Source organism: Anguilla rostrata, chromosome 4 (genome assembly GCF_018555375.3).
Source record: "Anguilla rostrata isolate EN2019 chromosome 4, ASM1855537v3, whole genome shotgun sequence".
In the NCBI taxonomy this organism is placed as follows: domain Eukaryota; kingdom Metazoa; phylum Chordata; class Actinopteri; order Anguilliformes; family Anguillidae; genus Anguilla; species Anguilla rostrata.
The window spans coordinates 29485847-29500497 of NC_057936.1; the positions used below are offsets into that span (position 1 = coordinate 29485847).

At 42.5% G+C, this 14651-nt stretch overlaps 1 protein-coding gene across 3 annotated transcripts; it reads left to right on the top strand.

The window, feature by feature from the left end:
- The first annotated feature begins 1213 nt into the window (after positions 1–1213).
- clcc1 (chloride channel CLIC-like 1) lies at positions 1214–11603 on the top strand. 3 transcript variants are annotated; one of them, XM_064332080.1, is made up of 11 exons: positions 1214–1607; positions 2193–2295; positions 2412–2528; positions 2723–2833; positions 3065–3289; positions 3624–3764; positions 3955–4054; positions 4157–4254; positions 5968–6114; positions 10001–10531; positions 11361–11603. In XM_064332080.1, exons 1-11 carry the CDS (start codon positions 1438–1440, stop codon positions 11457–11459), a joined length of 1842 nt encoding a protein of 613 aa, XP_064188150.1. In that variant the 5' UTR covers positions 1214–1437; the 3' UTR covers positions 11460–11603. The 3 variants fall into 3 exon arrangements, with proteins under 3 accessions (XP_064188150.1, XP_064188152.1, XP_064188151.1); XM_064332082.1 differs by having other exon boundaries at positions 1483–1618; XM_064332081.1 differs by lacking the exon at positions 1214–1607 and having other exon boundaries at positions 1625–2295.
- The last annotated feature ends 3048 nt before the right edge of the window (positions 11604–14651 follow it).

Genomic DNA, 14651 nt, shown 5'->3' on the forward strand with positions numbered 1-14651 from the left:
TGTTTATAAAAAACTATTAAATTCTATGGTTTAATTAATCATTTAACGGGAGGATGAACATGAGCCGAGTAATCAGCGAATGATTACCGCGAGATTGCGCTGGTCATTCTCAATGCCTGACTGGGCATTGTACTCACATGTTCAACTTCCATACTACAATCTATGGAATTGGAGGGCGAGCGGGTAGGGGGTTTGTTCTATGTTAACATTTCAAAACGATTTTATTAACATTAAATGATTGGTTTGCCATATTTTTTGTAAGTTTATTGTTTATAAAAAACTTTGTTAAATTCTATGGTTTAATTAGGGTTAGGGTTAGGGTTAGGGTTAGAGCTAGGGTTAGGGTTATTGTACTAGTTGGAGTTAGGGTTACTGTACTAGTTAGCAGTTAGCGTTAGGGTTAGGGTTACTGTACTAGTTAGGGTTAGGGTTAGGGTTAGATGGGTGTTTGACTGCTTTTTTAATTAAATAAATGAAATAATAATTTCCATAATAATAATAATAATAATTAAATGTGTTTGTGCTTACTTAGGTTCCCTTTGTCTAATATTTTGACTAAACATCTTTAATCTGAATATCTGTGACAAATATACAAGAATAGAAATCACAAGGGAGCAAACACTTTTTCAAGGCACTGTATACTGTGAATATATCACAATTCATTATCAAGTAACCCTTTGAAGAGTATGGTTTTTTCATTCAATTTCTGAGTCAGTGTTCTAGAACTCCATTGTTTTTGTTACTAGAATTGATTGTTCTTAACTGACTGAACATTCTACATTATAATGCTGATGGTTTAACAATCACTTCACTCAGTAGCATTTCAGAATTATTCAGCATCAATATTAAGTAAACCGTGGACATAAACCCCCACCCCCACCCCCGGATCCGCCACTGTTTGCTCCTATTGTGGTTTACGCGAACCACACTTAAACCTCAACTGTAAAATCCTGTTTTACATTACAAGAGTACGGTGTGATTGAGCCTATTTTTATACGGTCTGTGGATTGAGTTCAGAATCTGGGGCTGAACTAGACTACATTTCCCAGAACACCACTCTCATTGTTTGAATCAAAACCACTAAACTGTAAAACACGTGCCATGTGCACCAGCGTTACACTTTCTAGTCGTGAAACCCGGAAGTAAATTCGCATTTTTGAGCCATGGGTTCCCTCCATAGACCTCAAATTAACTGGTTCCCTCGGCAGATTTCCAATGTTATTTTCCCACAGGGATTTCGTTTCCTTCCGAAAATAAAATTAGTTGCTATATTGAAACTACAACAATGTTCGCATTCTGGCAAACGTCACTCTAGTTTCCATATAGCCCCTGATTAGCCCGCCTGCACGGGATAACCGTTGTAGTTTAAATATAGCAACGTGTTAGCAACATACTTTTTAATAGCACGTGACGGCTTCGAAATTCACAGCTGGGATAATGATGGGTGTAATGTATCTCGCAGAACAAAACGTGAAAGTGCCTTACGTTATGCACAAACTTTTCGGCAGAAAACAAAATCCCTACCGGAAAAAAAGCATCGGAAATCTGCAGAGGGAACCCATGGCGGAAGATGCGTCCGAATTGGCCTACAAAAATACGTCATCACTGTAACACTCAGGTTTCCATTTTTTGTTTGTGGTGGTAGCTGTTAGTATTTTACGAATACAAACTGTGTTGTAATTGATTTGGTATTTTTTACGTTTATATCTGTAAGACAAAGATCTGTGTAGTTTTCCCATTTGGTGATTTGCAGTAACTATAGCTATATCTGTATAGACTAGTTAACTATATTATCAGCTGTTTTAGGTATGCCACTTCACGCCACTTTGTAGCTAGCTAGTTATTAAGGTTGCAGACGTTAGCCTTTTCTTTATCTTCACTTGGCTAATTTTAGTTTCGTGTTCGGGTCAGGTTAACGCTACATGTTTTGGTTTTGGTCAAGTTGGTTGAGGAAGCAGAAAATTGTGCCGCCAACGTTCGCTGGATTGTCAACGTTAACGTTTCCTAGATGTAACGTGTAGAATCGGCTTTGTTACGATATAACGATAAGCTTTTCAATCAGTATTTCCATTTAAAGTAGCTGATTTGCTTGTTAATACTTTCTGTGACTTCACACGGGACGCATGTATGCATGCACGAAGATACTTGTACCTTAATGCTGAAAGAATGCTCGTCACATTTATCCTGTGCAGCCTTTTTCTGGCTGTTCACGGGCAAGTGGATGAGGATGAATGGATCGACCCCACTGACATGTTGAACTACGATGCTTCGACAAAAACAATGAGGAAAACCGAGGTATTGGTAGTGCACCCCGCCCCCTGTGGCACCTCATCTATCGGTCACCCTGTCTGTTGTTTACCTATCCTGCTCTCTTAAAAACTGATTGTACATCTATCCATCTATTTACAAAGCCAAGCCATGCCAATGGCCCCACAAAAAGGAGGGAGTACATGCTGGATTCAAGTCAGAAGCCTTCTTGCCCGGACATTACCGAGTACAGTAATAAAGTCGCCAGTCTACAGAGAGAGGTTGGTGAAGAGTACGCTGTACTGCTTAAGATCATTTGTACGTTCTTTGTGGTTTTCGTTCATTGAAAATGTATTTTAACATTTTCAGGTTATCAATTCTTAGGGTGGTTCATGACCTGATAGTTTGGTTCAGTAAAGATTGCTGGTCATGCTTGTACCTTTTCCTTAACTTCTTAATTTATATTTCATTTCAGATTCAAGAACTTGAAAAGAGGATTGCATCAGCATCCCAAAAGCCTGCTATTCACCCAGTTTTTAAACGATTCCTTGCCAAGCTCATGAAGTTAATTAAAAATCTGAGTCTTGTAAGTTGTTTAATTCAACACAATACACCAGAGCTAATTTCTCAAGAAAAAAAATCATTTAGCCTTGTGTTAAGATGCTGATCTTGGGGGGGAAATGTGATCAATGTTTTGAATGAGTAGTAATATACAATTATTCAATCAGATTTTATCTCAAAAGTTCTATTTATTTATTTTTTATCTCTAAATTTTTTTTTTACTTTTTTCCCCTCCCAAATGTATTTTAATCATCAGCCCAAAGAACTGCATAGTGATGTCCATTACGATGCAGAAGTGAGGCTATCTCGACACGCTGTAGCTGAAATTCAGAAGATTATAGATGAGGACGATAGCTTGAGAACAGGGGCCTTGGATGATGCCCTGAGCAAGATACTGGTCAATTTCAAACAACATGATTATGAGGCCTGGAAGTGGCGATTTGAGGACACTTTTGGTGTGGAGATTGGCACTGTTCTGCAGGTGAGGAAGTGCTTTTTGAGAAATGGCTATTTCATGAGATGAGTACTTTTTAAACTACTTTGCATCAGTGGCCAAACATCTGGAGTAGAGCATCTTACCTGCAAATATATATATATATGTAAGTATATATATATATATATATATATATATATATATATATTTTTTTTTTTTTTTTTTTTAACTTCGGCAAGGGGGAAACAAGAATGAAAAGAAATTTTAATGTTTCTCATCCCAAAATTACAACAAAATCTAAGTAATTTCATTCTGTTTAAAAGGCTTTATTGCCTGAGTATATCCATGAACACGTTTCCAATATTTCTTCTTTTTCTTTCAGGTCTGTGCCTGCGTATTAATCATAGTGCTGATAATATGTGGTGAGCTGTGGTCATCAGTATCTTGGTTTGTCCAGTTCAGGCGAGTCTTTGCCATCTGCTTCTTCGTCAGTATTGTCTGGAACTGGTTCTATCTGTACAAGGTACAGTCAGTAATCACTACCTCTTTCAGCTAAGACTTTTAAAATGATCAAATATATTCTGTCCATGAAATATAATATTAGTAAAACAGGGATTTAGGAACACTGATTAGAGAATTTTACAGTGCCAGTGTTTCTGTTTTACAGTACCATGATACTTTGTCCTTCAAATGTACATTTTCATTTATTATAGATAGCCTTTGCTGAGCATCAAACCAATATTGTAAAATTTGAAAGTGTCAATGAGAAGTGTACTGGAGTGAAGAAGATTGACTGGAAGGATAACTTGAAGGGTAATAAAATAACAGAAGACATTCCCTGATATTGCTTGCGTTAGGTTATCATTGCCTGTATAAATCTTTGTAAATATATGGTCTCTTATTTCTACATCACAGAATGGTTCAGAAGCACCTGGACTCTACAAGATGACCCTTGTAAGAAATACTATGAGGTCCTTATGGTGAACCCAATTTTACTGGTTCCTCCAACTAAGGTAAGCATTTTAGAACACACCACCAGTGCCAACTGTGGCCGTTGGCTTTAGAGGGCAGCGGGCAATTAGCAATTGTGTTGCCCAGGGTACGGGGGGTTCAGTCGGTTTGGGGTCTACGTTTCAATCCCTAATGGTCATTTGGCACCTGTGTACTGCATCCCAAAGTCGCACATGCTTGGCCTTCCTCCGACCCTGCTTTATGCAAGCTTAAGCCGCGTTTCCACCGCAGGAACTATACCCCGGAACTAGGAACCTTTTGAGGAACTCAGTGCGTTTCCACCGCAGGAACTAGGGTCTAAATTTAGTTCTGGGGGCTTTGTTTTACCCCCCAAAACGTTCCTGCTCGGGGGGTAGTACTTTCCGAAAGTACAGGAACCTTTTGGGTGGAGCTTGCAGCGCTGAACATTTCTGATTGGTCGAGTACTCGTAGCATTTGTGTTGTATTTATTTTCCGCCATTACCCGCCATGTTTGAAAATATGCAGCGGCAAACCAATTTATTTTCATAATAACAAATCAAACTTGTATGTTATGCGGCGCAGTAGCCTACTTTTGGTTATAGCCTGTCAACGTCTTGGAATTATAACGTGTGCTCTTCTGTTCTTTTCTTGCTTTAGTATTCGTTTTATAAAATGCTAAGCATTCGTGCTGGGACAGCATATTACGTAGGCTACCAAAACATTCAAACGGATTAATTCGGTTGCTGAATATTTTCTTCCGGATTTTCTTTGTTAGCCCGTTGTAATTGACTCAAAACGTTTGATACAGTTATGTGAGGTATGCGGTAGTTCTGCATAATTAACATTGGTGATACAGTACAAGCAAACTGGAAATCACCTTCCGCACTTTTTATCCGGGTAAAATAACAGGTTAATTCTAGTAATCTTCCCTTTAGCTTTTTCAGACTGCCGTAATTTTACTCAATTTTACTGCCATTTTCAATTCCACGAAAAGACCAGGAAGACTATGGACTCATTTATGGTGCATGGTTCGCATCTGTAGGGCACACTTCGCTGCTCGGCTAGCAGTAACTTCGAAGGAAAGCAAACGGTGGCTGTACCACTACTAATTTACATTTTCACGCAAGTCCGAGTTTTCGTTCTATTCTTGTCATTTTGCGATTAGCCTATATGGAATTGACGACGAGAAAGTAAAAAACAGCAAATTGTTTACAACGTGTGCATGTTTTCTGCTGTTAATGAATGTGTTTGAGAGGATATATGAAAATCAATAAATACAAAAGTAACCATATATAGTCATTGTTGGTAACCCGTTGTATATAAGTGGAATAAACCCCTCCGGGCTGTCCCGGTTATTAGAAAATAATGTAGGCTACTTCGGTGGTAATATGGGGTTACAGAAGAAATCATATGACAGATGGACCGACGACAACGTCAGTGGGCTAATTTGCCTAATCTTCGCGGTACTTTAGACCCCGGTGGAAACGCAGACAACCATTGGCTGAAGGAACCTTTTAGTTCCTGGTAACGTAGTTCCTGGGACTGAAAGTTCCGGGTAATTTTGGTGGAAACGCGGCTTTAGCTGCAGTCTGCAATGTGAAAAGAAACAGGCGGGTGACACCACGTTTTTCAGTGAACCAGTCTTCACTTTTGCAATTTGGCAGTAGGGTCCACTGAACGTGACTACAGTTGCAAAATAAATTAAATTTAAATGAAATTATAATCAATTCATGCAATTTTTTTTTTTTTTTTAGGCAATTTCTGTCACCATTACCACTTTCATTACGGAGCCACTGAAGCATCTGGGGCAGGGAATCAGTGAGTTCCTCAGAGCTCTCCTCAAGGACCTGCCAGTCACACTACAGATCCCTGTCCTTTTGACTATTGTTCTGTCCATCTTGGTAAGTGTCCTGACAGCGAGTGGCAAAAGCAAGCAGATCCACATGAGTAACGCCATGTTAGTCAATCACACTGCAGTGGTCACCAGTGCTTGTTTAAAAGTAGAATAGGCCTGTGAAGCCCTTTCTCATTGGTGTCCTTGCAGTAACGTGAAGCTTGGAGACATTTATGCTCTGTGTCTTCAGATAAGCGTATCATAACTTAATTTGTTTCTGCTGTTGCTAGTTAGAGAACATAGTTGTGTGTAATTTAGGTAGCCTAATCTTTTTTTAAAACTTGTCTCAACTGTTGCTAGTCAGCAAGCTTAGTTGGGCGTTAGCTGAGAATATCTGTAGTTGACTTGCTGTTGTTAGTTAGTTAAAGGCGTTAGTGAAACTGTCTGTGGGGATTGGTGTTTAACTGCCCCGTATTGTTGAGCTAATTTCGAGTAGCTTCACCTGGTGCTTATCTGCCCTAATGAAGCTAATGCAAACACGTAATTGTCACCCGGTATTTATAGTTCCAGCAGAGGCTGCCATAGGCAGCTTCGTTGTCAGTTTATCATGTTTTTAAACCCCATTCCCTTGTGCGCGCTGCCTCGCCCCAAATGGTCTATTCACCGCAGGCGCAATTTATCTAACCTGATCTACCCACCCTTATCCACACCTCAGGATTTCACTGTCACAGGTGGATTATGGAACTGCCAGTCAGCCGTCCAGAAAGCTGACTTCATTACTGCCTTTGCCAAGACCAAGTCTCTTGACTTCCTGGCTCTCACGGAAACCTGGATCACTTCCAATAACACCGCCACCGCAGCTGCACTGTCTGCGGGATACTCCTTCTCGCACACCCCCAGGGCCTCTGGCCGAGGCGGGGGTACCGGTCTACTCATTTCCTTGTCCTGGAAGTTCTGTGTCCTCCCCAGTCCTAACCCTACTTTCTCCTCCTTTGAATTTCACGCGATTACTGTAACTCATCCCTCTACATTTCACGTTATTGTTCTGTACCGCCCTCCAGGTCCACTCGGCTCATTTCTGGACGAGCTGGACACTCTCCTGAGCTCTCTCCCTGAGGATGGCACTCCTGCTATTCTACTGGGAGACTTCAACCTCCCACCAGAAACCTCCCAACTGTCCAGGGTTGCCTCACTCCTCCAGTCTTTCGCCCTATCCCTGTCCTCCTCCCCCCCCCACACACAAGGCTGGTAACCAACTAGACCTTGTATTCACCAGAGGCTGCTCCATTCCCCAACTTGCAGTGACTCCCCTCCATGTCTCGGACCACTTCTTTCTTTCTTTTTCCCTCTCCTATTCACTCCCCCTCAATTCATCCAATAGCTCACCCACAGTAACTTTCAGGAGAAATCTCCCTACTCTGTCACAATCCTCCCTCGTCTCCACTGCTCTGTCTACACTTCCCCCTCCTGCGTCTTTCTCTAACCTGCCAGTTGACCTTGCCACCTCCACCCTCAACTCCTGCCTCTCTCAGTCCCTCGACTCACTTTGTCCTCTTGTCTCCAAACCAGCACGCTCCTCACCCCCCTGCCCATGGCTGACCGAGTCACTACGCTCCAGCAGAACATCACTGCGGGCTGCAGAGAGAAAGTGGAGAAAATCCCGATCCTCTGATGACCTGACCGCATACCATACCCTGCTGGCGACTTTTACATCTGCCCTCACGTCTGCAAAAGCCTCTTTTTTCCAATCCAAGATCAGCGCATGTGTCTCTAATCCACGTAAACTATTCTCCACCTTCTCTTCCCTCCTCATTCCTCCTCCACCCCCTACCTCCCTCTTCCCTCTCCGCAGATGACTTTCTGGCCGCCTTTGAAGGAAAGGTGGCTACAATCCGGAACTCCTTCACCCATCCAGTGAGCCCCCCAACCCCCCAGGACAACCCCACAGCCACACTGACCTCCTTTGAAATGCTGGAGGACTCCGATGTATTACAACTCATCACCTCTCATCGCGCAACCACCTGTCCACTTGACCCCATCCCATCTAAAGTTCTCCAATCTATCTCCAGCGAGCTCCTTCCCTATCTGTCTTCCATTGTTAATTCCTCTCTCTCCTCTGGTCATGTTCCCTCTGTTTTTAAGACGGCTCGTGTTACCCCACTACTCAAAAAACCCACCTTAGACCCCTTCGATGTAACAAATTATCGACCCGTATCCCTTCTACCCTTTCTGTCCAAAACCCTCGAACGAGCAGTTCTTAAACAATTAACCTCTTTTCTCCATCAGAACAACCTGCTAGACCCTCACCAGTCTGGCTTCCGATCCGGGCACTCAACAGAGACTGCACTACTAGCTGTGACGGAGGCACTTGCCACTGCAAGAGCCTCACGCCTCTCCTCTGTCCTGATCCTTCTTGACCTGTCTGCAGCTTTTGACACGGTCAACCATAAAATACTCCTCTCCACCTTGGCTGGGATGGGAATTGCCGGGACTGCCCTGTCTTGGTTCTCTTCCTATCTTGCAGATAGGACCTACCAGGTCACCTGGAAGGGGTCTGCCTCTGCCTCTCATCCACTTGTTACGGGAGTGCCGCAGGGATCTGTACTGGGTCCTCTGCTGTTCTCCTTATACACCAGATCTCTTGGTTCAGTCATTAATTCACATGGTTTTTCCTATCATTGTTATGCAGATGACACACAACTCTTCTTTTCTTTCCCCCCCTCGGCCACACAGATCAATGATAAGATCTCTTCCTGCCTGGCTGACATCTCCACTTGGATGGCCAGCCACCATCTGAAGCTCAACCTCAACAAAACTGAGCTGCTCTTCTTCCCGTACAAGACCTCCTTGCTTCGTGAACTCTCAATCACGGTTGATGGCACCACAGTGACTGCCTCTCACTCTGCAAAGAGCCTGGGGTGGTCCTGGATGACCAGCTGGACCTCAAGGAGCACATCAAGGCAACATCACGGTCCTGCAGATTCCTCCTATACAACATCAGGAGGATTCGACCATACCTGACGACGCACTCCACCCAGCTGCTCGTCCAGGCTACGGTGACCTCTCGCCTTGATTACTGCAACTCTCTCCTTGCAAACCTGCCAGCTTGTGCCATACAGCCACTACAGATGATTCAGAATGCCGCTGCCCAACTCATCTACAACCTCCCCAAATTCTCCCACGTCACTCCTCTGCTGCGATCACTTCACTGGCTACCGGTCGCTGCCAGGATCCGATTCAAAGCCCTGACCCTTGCCTACACTGCCGCCAACAGGACAGCCCCCATCTACTTGCAGGACATGACTCAATTCTATGTGCCTGCTCGACCACTCCGCTCTGCGGCAGCAGGGCGTCTTGCAACCCCTCCCACCCGCCCAAAGGGATCACAGAGCTTCTCCACCCTAGCTCCCCAGTGGTGGAACGAACTCCCCGTCCCTCTCCGAACCTCCCCCTCACTATCCATCTTCCGCCGTGGCCTGAAGACTCATCTCTTCAGACTATACCTAGAATAACCACCACCACGCTGTGTATATATATATGCTGTATAGGTATGGGGGCATGCCTCCGCCAAGGCGTAACTTGGCGGGATGGCATACCTGCCATCCCAATTAAAATTTTTTTTTAAAAAAAACCCTTTTTCCTGTCACTTGTTACATGTTGCCCCATCCCTGCACTTCTTGGTAAATTGTATTTGTCCTAATACTCTAGCTTATTCTTCTGCCTAGTTTGGCTTTGCAGATGTTAGACCAGGATAGTGTTCTTTGTTCTCGGCTAGAAATAGCTTTACAAAATAAGTAATTGTACCTTACTGAACCCGTGTTCAGCAGTTGTCTACGATCATGAAAATGCACTTTTTGTACGTCGCTTTGGATAAAAGCGTCTGCTAAATGAATGTAATGTAAATGTAATGTGTCTGCACTGGAAATCATGCAAAGTGAACTTCTGTTTTCCAGGTCTTCATGTATGGAAGTGCCCAGGCGGCAATACAACATATCATCCCCAGACCATGGGGGGGTCGCCAGGACCCACCCCCAGCTCTTGTTGCACAGAATCCGGTCCCACAGCTGAGGGAGGCACCTCCAGATCAACCAGCCGGGGGTGATGCACCCCGTCAGGCTGTACTCCCAAGAAGACAGGGGGAGCAGAGAGCCCCTGTACGCCAGAGGAGGCAGAACAGGCGCAGGGAGGACCAGGCCCCAGTGTTCGTAGAGACCTTGCGTCAAGCTGACCATCCCTTCAGCGAGGACGAGATTGACGCAGAGCACCAAGAGGATCACTCTGAGATGGAGGACCATGAACTGCCAACAGGAGGTGCTCTTCTTGAGGAAGAGGAGGAGAATGTAGTGACTGAAAATGAAAATCTATCTGGTGACTCGCAGTGTAATTCGAACAAGGACAGGTTGAAATCCGAAAATCCAAGTGGCCATAGCAAGTCTGCTCAGCAAAAAGGGGAGGATCCCTCACGGAATTCCCAGAGACCAAGGGTAACTTGAATCATTTTTACTTGCACAAAAATGAAATGGTGTTCTGATGATTACTGCAGGATTTACATTAACCACAATGTGTTGAAGTACAATCACTGCCAAAATAAAGGAAACACTGAAATAAATTAGGGGTACAAAGTAGGCTCCTGAGTTAAGTAGTTAACATCGTAACATGCTGTTGGTTGTGTACACAAATACTGGGCAGACCCAGTTACCTGTTATTTTGCCAGCCATGTCTATAAAAGGAGATATCGGTGACTTTGAGTGAGCAGTGGTTTTTGGGGCACGTTTCGGTGACTAAGACCATTGAACTTGGAACATTGACTAAGATTTAACTAAGATGTTTCATGGGTAACATGAAACATCTTCCTGCCCTTGTGTCGTTACTTTGCCGTGGTGGGGAGGCTTGTGTGCCTCCGTGACTCTGAAGGCTATACCGGTGGGGGTCATACCCCCAGCAGGTCCAACCTAGCCGGGAAAGTTTCAGGGTAGAAGCCAGACGAAAAACAGCACCTGGCCCTCCAGGTTGGGGGTTGGGCGTGTGGCTAACTCCACACCGTAAAACGCCATCTTGTTACAGAAACTATTTTGCAGCCTTATCTTCCACAGGGAACAAAGAGGATTAAGTAATTTCATGGGTAACAATGACTTAGGTGATGTTGAGATGGAAATCTGGAGGAAAGACCTGCTGACAGACCTCCAATAATGCAGCTGATTTATAAGTGCTTACACAATATAGGTGGATCCAGCAGATGCAGCCTTTGGTGTTGAGATGAGATCAGAATTTAATTTCCTATTGCAGCTCATGCACCCATGTTGGTGTTTTCAGGTGCCGGATGGTTTGTCAGAAGAGAAGACCACATCTGTCACTCAGGAACGTGTAGAAAATATTGGATCACCGATACAGGAAACTGCTTTTCAATCTTAATAGCCACAAACCATTGGTCCAATTTTTATGTACTGTACATACAGAGTAACCTTCGGATTGTCCCTGTCACCATGCAGCCTCATTTTGGGCTGCTGATTTTCTGTTTATAATCTGTCATTATGTTAATTAAAACAAATAATAATGTTTTGTCTCACTATGATTCATAATCTATATTGTTTCTTAACTTTTGAAATTGCAAAGAAATTATGTGGTCACAGTTGAAGGGCAGCATCAAATTTGGGACCCAATCCAGTGGCAGCTCTGCCCTGTTTGTTACACTTTCTCTATGAAATAAGGAAGTAAGTGGTGTGGAGTGGCTGCTTCGATGTAAATCAGCTGGTTCCACATTACACATTAGAGTTGTACTGTTGGATGTTCCTATAGTACATATTACATTGGATTTCACTTCCAGTGTGAAATGTGTCTTTACTGTAAATGCTGTAAAAAAAATTTTGTAGTGCTTTTCTGACTACACGTTTAGTAATTGCATGTTGTAAATTCTTTACCTAGAGGTATTGCAGAAATCACAATTTCACACACAATCATGCTCTTCTACTGAAAGGCTAGAAGTGAATTTGGGAACTAAAGGAGAACCTCACAGGAATTATAACAGCTGCTCTTTACTCCAGGCATTTACTGTAACTAGTCAGTTTATAGAGACTAATGAGTCAAGAGTATCAAATTAAAATGTAGATCCATTTATTGAACAAAAAAAAAAGATACAAACAAAATGCGTGTTCATATTAATTTAATGCATTGAGTGATTTTCTGTTATCTGGGCGGTGGATAAATTGTCGAACAGTTTCATGGGTGTAGTACATTTTAAATACAAATCAACATTTTGATTTTGATCAAGAGTTTTGCAGAATATTTTTTGGTTTTACACATTTGTTTCCGTATTAAGCTTCAGTTCTATTTATTCTTTTTTTAGGATGAGCAGTAACAGGTATAGACTAATAGCCTATTACGAATACTCTAATTCCAAATGAAACAATATTATAATAATTACAACTCACACACAAAAACAAGCACGAGGTAGATTGCTTTTCGCGGTATTACAATTAAAATAAATTACATATTGCCGTTAAAATCTAAGATTCTGATTGCCAAAAGTGGCAGGATTTATCAGCTGCCGAACTCCCTTCAAATATAGGCAAGAGTCATAAACTATAAAAAGATCACGTCTACGCACACCATCTTGCTTTACGTTAAAGACCGCTTCAAAAACGAAACAGAAAAACAACTTCCCATTTCCTGCTAACCGTTGTATCCTAGTTGTGCAAACATGCACAGTGAATAATGTAGATATTTAAAGACAAGATATAACTGTCGGCGTTTACCAAAGTGTAGGCCAACTTCCTGTTGACAGAGCGTAAGGTCTATTTTTCATAACTCTTTCTACCTAACTATCCAAGTAGTTACAATGACACCTGTGTTTTTCAAATTTGTTTTCCTGGGATGTGCTCTTGGAAGTGTGAGAGGAGAGGAAGATGAATGGCTTGATCCATATAACATGACGCACTACGATTCTACATCAAAATCTATGAGAAAAATCCCTGAAGAGCCAAAGGCAAGTTGTTGGCAGTGTTTCAGGATTTTTATTGTTATCAGTTAAGTTTTGCTTGTCGATATATCGTTCAGTTACCCATAGACGGACGCCTTTTCGCCATTTGCGTATAAAAATATGTGCATGCGGTGTTCTTTGTCCGTTTACCCGATAAATAAACAGCTTGAAATAACACTACTTGTCACAAACACGCACACACCCACACATATGAATTGTAATGTCAGCTAACCTTATTTTTCTTCCTAGTTGGAAAACTAGAAGACGTTCGTCCGTTAGCCTAGCCATAGCCATAGTTTATTAAACTCGTCCTAATATGCCCATATACGTTTTTATGGACATGGATGTCACACAGTGGTCGTTTAATTAGCCTACTCCAAATAGCCCACCGGACATCTACATTTTTGCCCCCCTCCTTTCGAAGTTTTTAATGAAAAGTCGGGACATAACCTCTACGCCACAAGGGAGCGTGTCAGTGTTTGGGAAAGTGTCCGACTATTTTGAACACGATACGGTCATAAACAAAACCTCTTCAATTTTAAGTATTTCAGTGTTTTTATTTCATCGTAGAAAGCTGACACGGATGACACTTCGATCAGAGATTGGAATCAAGATGAAGATGAGGGGATTGATCCATATAAGAAGATCGTCCTTTTACAGAGGGCGGTAGGTAAAAATACATTAGAACCGTTATGGATCGTAGCCTACTTTTGGTTGAACGACCCTGCAGTAGGCCTATACATTTCGGCAAAAACTTTATATTATGGAACATCGGATAATGTGGGACTCTAATTTTTATTTTTGTCTTGGACTGAATAATGTCGATACAAACTGTTGTCACTGAGCACATTCCATACAGTTCAGTGGTCTTGCACTGAAACCTAATGAACAAAACCATATCATTCACGATCGTGACATCACAACCTAGTACTCGGTTGGCATCAAACAGGTAGATATGGGGGTATTATCTCAAAATAAGATGTAGCTGATCCACAAATACATGTAGATAATGAAAAAATAAATAACGGATCCACAAAAAGATGCAGCTGGTTCACATTTGTGCATCACCCGTTGCTTGCATTTAATTGTGGGTATTTGAGACAATCATCCTGGCACAATTTGCAAAAAATCCACAATGGGTTTGTCTAATCCAGACAATCCTTTCTAATGCCGCCATTATTCAACCAATCACAGCACACATTACACTTCAGGATTGTGTTGCATAGTGCCAAGACAACTACTCGGTTGGGAAGATTGTTGTAATGGCTATCAGTTTGATGAATGAATGAAGGCTTCAAACCTTGAACCAAAGTGAAACCACATCATCTTATATTTCTACTATCCCATTACATTGAGAGGGGGGTGGATGAAAAAAGCTGTAACTTAAGGTCAATACAGTCGCCCGTAAAGACACAAGTCTTTGTGCCACAATTTCGGCATTGGTTTTATAAGTTTTTTTTTTGCACATTTGTGAATGCAAAGAACAACACATCAGCAAAGAATTCACAATTTTCAGTTTCCCGGACCTTTAAGGTTTCTGGCAAAAGCCTGGAACGTGCCCAATTCCACCTTGCAATGGCAGGTCAAAGGCAGATAAAGGGACACATACACACAGCGGACAGGAACAC